The 12,207-nt window shown below is 39.1% G+C and overlaps 1 protein-coding gene across 9 annotated transcripts in view; it reads right to left on the minus strand.

Annotated features, from left to right (window-relative positions):
* KALRN (kalirin RhoGEF kinase) overlaps window positions 1-12,207 on the minus strand; it is a 497,167-nt gene that overhangs the window by 203,539 nt on the left and 281,421 nt on the right. For all 9 annotated transcript variants that reach the window (XM_032189850.1, XM_032189851.1, XM_032189849.1 and 6 more), the window contains exon 11: window positions 5,328-5,519. In XM_032189850.1, the coding sequence (XP_032045741.1) occupies window positions 5,328-5,519 (192 nt within the window). The remainder of the gene's footprint in view (window positions 1-5,327; window positions 5,520-12,207) is intronic.

Below are 12,207 nucleotides of genomic sequence, written 5' to 3' on the forward strand. Positions count from 1 at the left end.
CTGTTCCGAGTAAAACTTTCCATACCAGGTATCTGCCTAAGGCTGAACTTGATGAATTTTGAGGTAAAAGGTCCTGAATGATAGGAAGGGGTAAAAAGAGTTATTCTGCCTGTTTTAGAAAAGGAGTCTTATTTCTGCTTGCATGAGATGCTCCAGACACTCCATGCTTTTAAGCAGGGGTTTGAAATTTTGCAGGGATACCCTTGATGTAAAGAACATATATTATGTCATCCCTGTGAAAATCTGCCCAAATTTGGTCACTCAGAAGACCTCTGTCAAATTCCAGTTTGCACACGTTCAGTAAGAACCTGCTAAGAGTTTGGCAGTTCTTTTTTTTTTCAACATTAAATACTTCCTGAGCTTGCTCATCATCCATTCTATGGGCCAGGTAGGCCTGGCAGGCTCCTCATGGCACTGCAAGCACTGAGCGCCTCTTTGTACTGCTCTGACCCACTAAAAGCCAACAAAGCCTGGACCTGCCTCTCCTACTTTTCCTGGTTTTCACTGTTCTGTTGCAGGGCTTGGGGCAACACAAAGGTGGAAACCTGAAATCCACTGAAAAATGGGAAATTTAGAGGTGCTAAGACATGCTTTCCATATCCCGAAGAGCTATGAGGCATTTGCAGAACTGTTTTGGAGTTCAGGTTAAGACCCATGTGCTGTAAATGGATCCAAATGCAAAGTTCCTCCTTGTATTTTAAGTTAGTGACTTCATGATCAGCCAACACAAGTAATGCAACAAACCTTTACTACAGCTACATACAGAATACAGGTATACTTTCTCTTAAACACCCACGCAAATTCTAAAATCCTGCAGATGGAGACAAGACTTTATTTGAAGGTATCACACACATGTAAGTGTAGCCTAACCTCAACACTTACTTGACAAAAGCAATTTCTGGGCCTTTCTATACTGTTGTTTAAACCTGTGACTCTGAAGCTGAATCAGAAATTGCTGGTAGCACTACGTCCTGCTTCCCTAAGCAAGAGAAAACAAAACTGTGAGTGCTAAACAGAAAATCTGTAGGGAAAGTGAGGACGTCTACAACATATTGTCATTATTTATTTATGCAAAAATATTTCAAAAGTTAGTAACGATATAGAAATGTTGATAGTGCCCTTTTGTGTCTACATTTTTATACTTGGAATGATAAAGTCCACTTCAGAACCATAAATATAAAACTGAAACGTTAAGGTTCAGACAAATAATTATTTGCACTGAGGTTTTTCAGTCCGCAGGGTGAGATCTTATCACATCTGCGAACTCTTCTCCAAGAGGCTCAAAAACTATTCTCATTTAAACAAAATGAAATGGCAGCCAAGAATCTTGTATTATTATTTGATCCTAGAAGCTGAGAGCTCACAAAAGAACATCAACCATCATGAGATTTGTGATAGAATTGCAAGATCTGGCAATTCTGCCACTAATTGATTTAGATCTGAAATAAGATCCTGAATTCAATCACACTTAATCCTGAGAGAAATGATTCAGGTACAAGTCTGTTGGAAGCATTTCTCCCTCTGACAATAATTTATAACTTTATCCTGCCATACAGATAATTGGATTTGATTCCCAAGGTAACAGGTTTCTGCTCACACCATCAGGAATGCCTTGCCTAAAAGAGTATAAAAATATTGATTAAACACTGAGAGCATCATGAATACTGTAGGACAGTGAGACACAACATCTCTTTTATAGGAAAGGCAATAGGACAACTACCTCACTCACGAGTTATGATACTAACAGTCACTTAGGGGACTGCTCTAAATTTGTGCTTCTAAAATGTTTCTACCATTTCAGAAAGTCATAATTTTAGCCTATTGCATGTATTCATACAGTAAGACTGCTTAAAAAAAATCTGAATTATTGTTATGTTTAATTGTTAGTCTTTCATATTCCCTCAACTGTATAGGTCAATGTTTATCATAAAGAATCCTATCATGATTATTTGACATGAAGTGAGCAGTGATTCAAGTCTGCTGTGGTATTAAGAAAAAATTGCTTCTAGCTTTCATTGCTCATGGGATATCTAGATTTAAAGTTAATTCAGTACTATGTATTGTCCTGAAGAAATTCTAGCAAGGAAGATTTTTAAAAGAAACATTTATTTGACAAGATGGCTTTTTAAAAATGGGAGCTGTTGAAAGTTTCTCAGATGCTGGAAATCTTAGTAGTCACACATGGAGACGAAGAGGTGAGCAGAGTACAGGTGAAGCAGTGAGAAGTTCACTGTCGATGCACTCAGCCACGTCTGGGAATTACTGCATCAGAAATGCAATTCATCTGCTCTAGGAAGATTGTCAAAAGCAATGTGTTTGCTGCAGGAAGATATTTAGGATATTTCCATAAAAAACATGTCAGTAAGACTGATTCTTTCTACTTAACTCTCCCTTTCAACAGTTCTGTCTCAGTAGATTAATATATCAAGAAATAATGAGAATTTGGGAAAGTTAGATGAAAAATACATCTAGGCCATAGTTTCCTGCATTATTGCCAAGAAAACACTAGGCCAACTGTTTATTCATTTCCAAGGTCATAAGAGAAATACTTGTTAATAGTTTAAGAAATGGTTTCTTTAAGAATTACAAAGGCTGAAATGAATAATGACAGTTAGTATTAAGTAATTAATAACGTCTTCTAGAATAATGCAAAACATGCCAGGTGTTAAACACCCTAACATGCCAGCCAAACGGCTTTCTCCTTGCCCCAAGACACTCCCAGGTGAAGTGTTTAAATGGGCACAGTACAGCAAAGTACCAAGCACAACGCTGCAGGTAGGAGAGCAGGGTTAATCACGGAGGCATGTGTTGGCACTGTAGCTGGAATGCCTCCTGGTAAAACAGCAGCAATGGATCTCAGATGTCCCTGTATTTCACTGCTGTAGCAAAAGGATTTTTGCCTTGCCATCTGCTAGAATTTAAATCTGACTCCACACTCTTTCTTTAGCTCAGCTAAAACTGCCATTGACTCAAACAGAATTTTGCTTGATAAACCCTACCTTTAAAATTGGAATCTAATGTTATCTTTGTTGGACTGAAATGCCAGCTAATACGGTGGATTTACTTTTAAGCAATTTTGGGAAACTAGCATGGGTGGTGCATGTCTGGCCTGGGCAAGTGGCTAGAGCAAGAACCTGCATTGGGTCCAGCCCAACCCTGTTCTCACCACAGCTGGGTGCATCTCCTGGTCAGAGTCTGGGGAGAAATCAGCTGAGCTCAGATATGAAACAGAGAAAGGACATAATATTATCAGAGGCAAGGTGGAAAAGGAAGGATGTTTGTATTTCTTCATTTTTGACAAATTCCACTATCTGTTTTTCACGTTGAAAAACAACAAATACATTGGTTAACATGTCAGTTTAAAATATACGTGCAGAAACGCATCACTGAAGGAGGCAGGTAGTGACACACAAATAAATTCAGTGAATTTACTGAATGACCTGAATGTTCAGCCTCCCCAGGAGTGGAGATAACACAGGGGTGAAGATGTGAAAACTTTTCTTGCAAAAAGCTACTGTGCATCCTCCAGATATTGGGGGGAAGGTGCTGCAGGAGACTGCAATAACTTTTGCAACCTCTTTCCATCCAATCTAATAGCTATCATTTACCGTGATTAACATGGATCTCTGGATTCATCTTAACTTTGCTGTATTCCACTTTTATGCCACAGCTCCCTCATCTGTCCCTCTGGAGTGAGAGAGCTTAGGCACCCAGAAGAGCCTGTCCACTCCGAATCTCCCTAAAACTGACTGCAAGTACTTATGGGGTATCACAGCACCCATCTGTTCCAAGGGTAAATGACAATAAGGCTGAGATTAAGGGTTCACTCTTAATACCTAGTAAACAGCACTGATTCTCTTTATTTAAAAAAAGATTCTCTTTTTAATAGTTTCAAAAAAGATTGGTGTTTTAGTACATCTGCATTTTTATACCCCCAAAACATGGCTCACTGAAACCAGGTGAGTGCAGCTGGCTAGCTCCCTTCTTGTTGAAGAAGGTTAGAGGTGAGCATTCTGCACTGCAACCCAAAACCTTCACACAGGGAAGCTTTAGTTCCCAAACCCAAATTAGGCCACTCAGTACCAGGAATCATCAGAAGAAATTTAGATGATAGAAAACATTATACTGATAGCTTCCTGGCATGACTAGTCACCACCTGCACAGGTGAGGCAAGGTTAATCACAGTAAGAAACTGTTATGAAATAATTTGAGTGAGGAAATAACCAATTAAGTTTCTCCTGTGGCAAACCAAAATAGCTGCAATCATTTGAGATACACTGGAAACAATAGTACTATTCACAAGCTTAAAGTACGTAGTTTTTTTTTTTTTTTTTTTTTTTTCCTTCATATATTTCTGAAGCAGGACATAAAAGGAAAACCCTCATGTATCAACAGCTATAACAGACATGCTGAATCTCCAACTATCTTCCACGCACACATATATACGAATGTGTGCATACACCCTCTATTTAAGGAGGCTCCCCAGCACATTAAGACCTGCTACATCCAACTTGTTTGTAACATGTAAATCAACAAACACAAGGTAAAGCTTCAGTTTCTAACAACATCTTTCCGATTAAGTGTGCTGTTGCAAACAGATGCTACAGACCATGAAAACAACCATTCTGACTAATTCCATCTCTCTCAGCAGAAAGACTATCTTTAAAAGTCACTCATCACTGAATGGCCTTTGGTCTGCAGAAAAATGTGAAGTATGCTTTAATTACATCCCCAGTGGCCTCCCATTTGATGGCCTGTCCACTGTATCTCTGGCGAGACAGCCTTATCTCTGGATATTTTTCAATTATGCTAAATTGCATTTATTCAGGTCCTCACTGATTCACTGTATCAGTATGTGGCTGTTTGCTCTTTACCCATAATTTTGAAAAGTGAAGTCTGCCTCATTAAAAAATGTAAGATTTCCAGTAACACTTAATGGTTACATTAATTAACATTTCATTCAAATAGAATTCCTCTGATGATATGTATCATCCTGCAAGCATGTTTATATCTAGTGTGTTAATATCAACTGATGTTCTTACAAGAAAATTCTTGCTTTACGACATAAATTCTAGTTGTGAATTAAGCACCATTTGATCTGTTTGTTATGTAATTCCTTAATTTTACTGTGCTATTTTGCTCATGTGTTTCATTCACATTTTGTTTTCTCTTTACAACAGATATTCTTATGTATCAAGCACACTAGATTTCAGTCTGGCACAACGATGATGCCCTTTCAATTTTATCTGGGTTTTCAGTTTGTACCCAGAGTCAGCCTCTTGCAGTACTGTGCAGTACACAGAAAAAAACCCTCATGCACATCTTACCTCTTTGGTGTGGGTATGGAAGGAGACTGACATGTCCAAGAGAAGTTTCCTCTGTTCCACCCTCCGGACAAAGTCCTGAATCCGTACTTCCAGATGCCGGGCTGCTTTATAGATCTCTTCAGGGTCACATTCCCCAGTCTGAGCCAGCTGCTCTGCAGCCTCTAAAAGCTTGTCTGCATTGGTGTACGTATTCTACCAGCAAACAAAGCAAGAAACAGAGTATGAGTAATACAACTGTGGCAAGTATACCCCTGAAACAGGCTGTTTATACTTTCAAAGGCATGAAAGCAAGTGATTACTAGTATTTTAAACAATAGTAATAATTCCTATGGGTGCTGCCATCTGTGGAAAGAGAATGTATAAAGCCACACAGACTAAGCCTTGAGTAGGCATGAAACAATTTCTTATTTGAAACACACCACCCCACCCCAGTCCAGGCACAGCAACAGGACTGTGCACTTGTTTATTTCCAAGTCCCCTGGAATTTCTCAAAGATAATGTAATGAAGCAAAGGGTCTCACCACCTCAGAAGCCAATAGTGCTTCATGTGACACTGGGCTACAAGCTCACTGCAAAGGCCTCCCAATGGCTATCGCATTACAGCATGGAACCAAGTCAGCCAGAGATGCCTCAGCCTCAGGAAACATTTCCCTTTCAATGGCTTTTGTGAGATAAATCGAAAGACTGTATTTTGAAGTTCCTTCTATATTTTTCCCTCTTGTCTGCTGTTCTGCACTGTATTTCTAAGCAGAGTAGGTCCACTTGATTAGCTGGCAGCTGCCAGTATGCAACGCTTAGATTGGTTTGGAGGGGTATAATTTCCAGACTGCCCGAGCCATGTACCTGCCCTCCATTACAAAAGGACTGGAACACTTCACTGTCCTGATTTACCCCATAGCCATGGCCTTTGCAATATGAGACCCCTTACCCCAACCACACAGAGGGAACTGAAGAATGCAGAAGTTCCATGAAGTACCCAAGACATGTTAAGCTGAAGGAAAAGATGTGAATCCTACTCCACCAAACTTAACTCAGTGTTCAGAGTACCCGCTCATCCTTTCTCTCCCTCTTTCATGTTTGCAGAAAACACCACCGAACCAATACACCTGAGATTCCCATAAATAGCAGCAGAAAGGTAATGGGAGTGCAGACATCTTCTCCATAGCCAGGAATTAAAGATAGTCAGCCCTTGCTGTCACAGAAAAGCTTTCTTATCTCAAGTTGAGGGCTATAGCTCTGTGGTGTTAAACACTTAATACAGAGAGACAAAGATATCAGCTTGATGTAGGGAGTTTCCAGTACTGGGTGGGATCTTCAGAAATGCTCAGCCTTGGCCTACGACTGCTCCCACTGGGAATTTTAACTTCCCCATCAATAGAAGAAGAATTGTAGCACTTTCCTTTTCAAAATCCTACTGAGAATCCTCCTCAATTTAAAAATGCATTAACTTGAAACATATACTTAAAAGACATTTCAAAACTGTGGACACACATACTTCAGAGCATTAAAGGAACACTGTCAAACATATAAGCCATAAATCAAATCCTGTTGTTCTTACTGGGATAATACCTTGCTACAATCAATAGCTGTTACTAAAGAAAATATTGAACACAAAGATGGAACGCTGGCTTCCAAGTGTTTAATGGGGAAAAATATTTCCAGTTATAAAAAGCAAAAAGAAAACAGCTCATTCACTGTTCATTTTCCCAGTTTCTGAGGGCTGACTATAAATACATGGTATTTGCATTTCTCCTTTTGGACTGTGAAGAACACATTCTAGACAGTTTTGTTACCAACAGTAAATTTTTATTCCCTCACTTTCAGGTCACTGCTGTAATGGCTAGGTTGTTAACAGTGGCAAAACTTTATGTTTTAATAACCATTTTTTGGAAACCTCTTTAGCTGAGAATTTGTAAAAATTTTCCATTTAATATGATCTGTATTAGGGTCCAGTTTCACTTAACAGCATCCTTTCTAAATAATCCTCTTCCAACAGTATTTGGAGCACGTGCCAAAGCTAGCACTGTTTTTCAAAGTCTATTTTACTCTTGGCTTTTTTCACATATTACCACTACAACAGCACAAATACCAGTGCAACTCCCTAGGGAGAAGACTGTCCCTTGCTTTTGTGTAATATTTAGTACTCTTTTAAACACATTCACACCCTGCTTATAGAACAATTCTGAGAGACAAACACCTTGTTGAGACACAGTATGAATACAACTTTCGTACTTTTATCCTAGCACCTACACACTTGCGTCCATCTCAGCTGAAAACCATCGTGAGTTTACTGATCCCAAGATGTGAGTTGGAGTGAGGTGAGTTCACTGATGTGATGATCAGACACAAGTGGCCTGGATGGCACATCCTGGATGGTGAAAAGAGTGTAGGCAGAGCCCTAGGCTTTGAGGAAGAAAAAGAATGAAGATTGTCCTCAAAAGAGGCTCTGGCCATTGTGTACAGACACTAAAGGATGCAGTGGTCCTTCAGTAATCCCTCTGTATTACACAACATTCTCCAAAGGCAAATGGAATTTTCTACAAGGAAGCTGGCTGGGTGTAGATGGAGATGTATATTGTGTTTGCCCAGGGCTCTGCCAGGCACTGTCAACATACGACAAAAGTTTGCATCTGCAAAGTATTCATACCTAAATTTGGCCAAGACTGCTATAGCTGTGAACACTTAGCGTGGACAACAAGTCTGAACACAGCACATTTTGAGCTTGGTGAAATCTTTGTCCCCCTGCTTTTTATCTGTTCCTACGAAGCTCCCAGCTAATTATCTGGGTTTTAAAAACAGGTGCAGTTTATGATAGGAAAAACACTAATGTCTTCATCCCTGCCATTCCAGAAGGAAGGGTTGGTGCTGAGAGATTTCCAGCTCAGTGATGCAGATTCAAGAGGTTTAGATACACTTCAGATAAGCAACCACAGCTGGGAGTTAACCGCACTTGCCTTGAACTCCAGAGCTTGATGTATTTGTGAAAGGATTGTCATCTACTGTCAGATGAGATACAAATACAGCATATGCCAAATAAGCTAGAGGTTAGTTCTTTAGTGAGAGCCTGTGCTATTTTTGTTTGTTCTACTCATTTGCTTCAAGTGCAAATAAATCATATTGAGTTGTTACATATATCAAATATTTTCATGTACATCTATCTCTCTACAAGTGCCGTATTAAAGCTATGTTCAACCCGAGAGCTTCAACCTGGTTAGTACTATAATGCTCCACTACTTGCCTGCTTCGCACTTTCACATTTTTGTCCCAAGCTCCCTCTCTTGATAGCAAGCTCTTCAGAGCACAGGTCCTTTTTTCATCTGTTCAAAGCACTTTGTACTTTTTTGGTGTGACATAACAAGTACTAGATCAGGACACAGGGGGAATCCAAGAGAGAATTAGGTCTCATGATGAAGAAAAGCATATAATAAATAGGTCTTCCTTTACAAATACCTTCTTGTCCCCCCTGCCACAAGAGTGCTTCAGATTCCCAGCCCTCCCAAGACCTGGAAGGATGTACCCAGAGCACCAGATCTAGGTACATCTCCACAATGGCACCAAGGTACAAAACCTTGGCAGACATTATCATCTAATGCAACCACTAGAAAAAAAAATGTTGCTAGAAGGATATTCATAGTTATCCCCTTTTCTGCAAGTGCCAGCCCCACAGAATATTTTCTATGGCATCCTGAGGAAGAAGATGCCAAAAATGGCTAATCCCTCTGGAAGGCAAGACCCTACACAGAATCTCTCTTCTACATAGGGATTTGTGGAAACTAGTTCCTGTTAAACAACGATAGCACCAATTACACACAAAAAAATCTTGGAGCTGTAACATGATATGCTCTCTGAAAGTTTAGTGGTGCATGGTATTTTTTCCTAAAGTTGCTTTAACGCCTGAGAAAACTCAGAATCCTTGAATTTCTGTCTCAGTGATCTACTAACTTGCATTACATACTTCTGAAACATTTCAAGAGCAAAACCTATTTCTATCTCAAATCTCTTAGTATCTTTCTCTACTAATCTTTCCATGATCACCTACTCATCTTGCGAAATCTGCAATTACACAAAAAAAGTAAATGCATGCCTCAGGCTTCAGAATAAGAACAGCTGGAGTATATGATTTTGGAATTCATTTTTTCATCTGTCTTCTGTTTGTTGCAAATAAAAAAAGAAACACAGGAAAAGAAACAGACTAGCAAAACCCATACAGTAATCCCTACCACAATTCAGAATGAGAAGTGCTTGCAGTTTGATCACATAGCAATATTTGCTAATAAGATTCTCATAATTTTGGTTCTTAATTTTTAAGAGTTTGACATTCTGTAGCAAGCTAAAAAAAAAGACTGCTTATGAGAAAAGCTGATGTGAATTTTCCCCATTATACTTACTACTCTATCCTTTTTACTTCATATCAACAAATGCTAAAATGCCACGATCAATTTCTGTCTCTGAGCAGATCTCGTCTGATTCCACCATGTCTCCAGGTTAACATGTGTGAAGCTGTAGCAGCATCAGAAGTGTGCTATCCCAACACAGCTCCTTCAGCTAACTGCCTATGAGATTTCCTTCAAGTTGAAACCAACATTACTGTGTCCATAATCCTTGTATCATAGATGTATTTTGTCAACCATTCTCTCCAAATCTATCTAACCCAGAGTAGGAGTTGCACTGATTCTCAACATCGGAGAGTACTGGCTGCATGCAGCCAGTGCCGGCCTCACCTGCTACGGAGAGAGAAAATTGCATTACAATGCTTACTAAAACAATTCTGCTTTGAAAGACTTTGGCATATTTTTTCTAAAAACAAACAAACAACAACAACAAAACAAAGAAAAAAAAAGAAAAAAAATATATACCTGAATAATGCATCAGTTAATTATTGTCCCAAAGTAAAGGTTAGAGGTATGAGAACAGAAATATTTTGCCTTTCTTGTTTATGATATCTATTGCAACCTAAAGTCTAACAGTTTAGTCACTTAGAGACAAATTATTTTGAAAACATTTGAAAGATGAGATTAGTGCAGCATTTTGCTTTTAACCTAAGGGTATTTTTACAAAATGATTCCACATAAAGATTTTCCTTCAGTTCTAGCAATTAAACTTATAACTAGTTTATTGCTGCATGTTTCTATGCAGATTACATTGAAAACGGCTGTCTAATAGTTGTCCAGGGATGAATTTATGGCTAAAAGTTGGTCTTGTTCCCCCCTCCAAATAATCTCCCCTTTCATGATATTTTACAGCTGTTTATTATATCTGAGAAATTTTCATGGTACCTGTCTCCAAGATGGAGATCCTGGTCTCCAAGATCTCCAGAGTGATGTGAACTATGCTGATCAGCCAGAGAAAGACATTTCGTTGCATGAATCAGAAGCATGAGGCAGGAGAATGGGGCAGGTGATCAGATATATCGTTGTGTTAAACCCAGACTACATACCTCAGACACCTCACTTCCTAAGAACATGTTTAGATACGCTGAAGGGGAATGAGGCAGCACTGGTCTGCCTTATGCCATATTGATCAAGTTCTGGTGCTGTGGAAGGAAGTTCCAGGCAAAGGTTTCTCATATTCTTTCAGAGTTGTGTCACCCGGGTTTTACCACATAAATAATGCAGAAAAGATGCCACCTCCAGACACCAGTAAATACTGACAAGAGAGAGAACTTAAATGACTAGCTTAGACCTGATCTTCTTGACTAAAGACAAGTGATGGGAATCCAATTTTATGCTTTCAAGCTGAAGTTTAGCAAAATTATTAGATTTTCTCTGATGTGATACCTTCTCTGTGAGCTGGAACTTGCTCAACACTAAAGATGAAATTCCAGTATTACTACTCCTGCAGTGAAGATGGGATGTTGAGACAAAGGTCAAAGCCTGATCCATCTCTCACTGAAAACAGCAAAAAGGATCCTACTGACTACAGTGAGAACTGGGTCAGCCTCTGAGTCATTGACTCAAGAAGGAGAAGGAGACAAAAAACGGTGAAGTGCTGCAAGCAGACCTCTGGAAGCCACGTACCTCTGTTCAGTGCATATAGGAGAGCAGGCAGCATTCCTCCTCACAGAAACTACAACATGATTCACGTTCACAAAATGATTATGGAGCTGATTCTGCATTTCTTCTCAATCCTTATAATCTATTGTTGTCCTTTATTACCAAGTTCAGTTACTGTTAACAGATATTTGCTCAGGCCACTTTGTTAAAAGTAGCTCTGTTTTTTTTGTTTAGGTTAAATGATGTCACAGAGAGGCTTTTGTTGGAGCATTATATCTTTAGTAATTTGATATTCTAAAGGTAAAATGAGTGACCACGATGAAGGATTCCTTTGATAAATAAATCTGGGGTTTAGAGAAGCATCCATCTTTGTCAAAATTCCTCCTCCCTGAAGGGCAAAGGCTAAGTGTATATGATGATCTAATGTAAAATGTGATTTTATTCAGTTTCAATTTCACATAATCAAATCAAGACCTATGTTCTTACTTGTGTTCTATTGCTCTAATTCAAAACAGACTTACAAGGAACTATGGCTACACAACTTAAAGGCAGAATGTCTCTCTGAGGTCATGTAGCCACTTGCTCTATTGATACAGGATCACTCCCTACTGTACACTAGGAATGGATACAGTAGACCTTTCTTAAAAACATCCAGATTAATGAAGTTTCCATTATAATCTTTAGCAGACTGATCTTTCCTTAAATCTGACGATTCATCTAAGGCTTTTCTTGTCATAATTCTGCACCAGTTCTCTTTACTCTGTCCTTCCTGAAGTCTGAGATCTTCAAATCCTAGAGCCTGTTATATTTTCTTTCGATGAACACTTAAGACCATGCCTACCTTTAAATGAGTGAATAATAATCGCATCTGTTTAAGTAGTTTACCA

The sequence above is a fragment of the Aythya fuligula genome, chromosome 6, assembly GCF_009819795.1.
Source record: "Aythya fuligula isolate bAytFul2 chromosome 6, bAytFul2.pri, whole genome shotgun sequence".
Lineage (NCBI taxonomy): Eukaryota > Metazoa > Chordata > Aves > Anseriformes > Anatidae > Aythya > Aythya fuligula.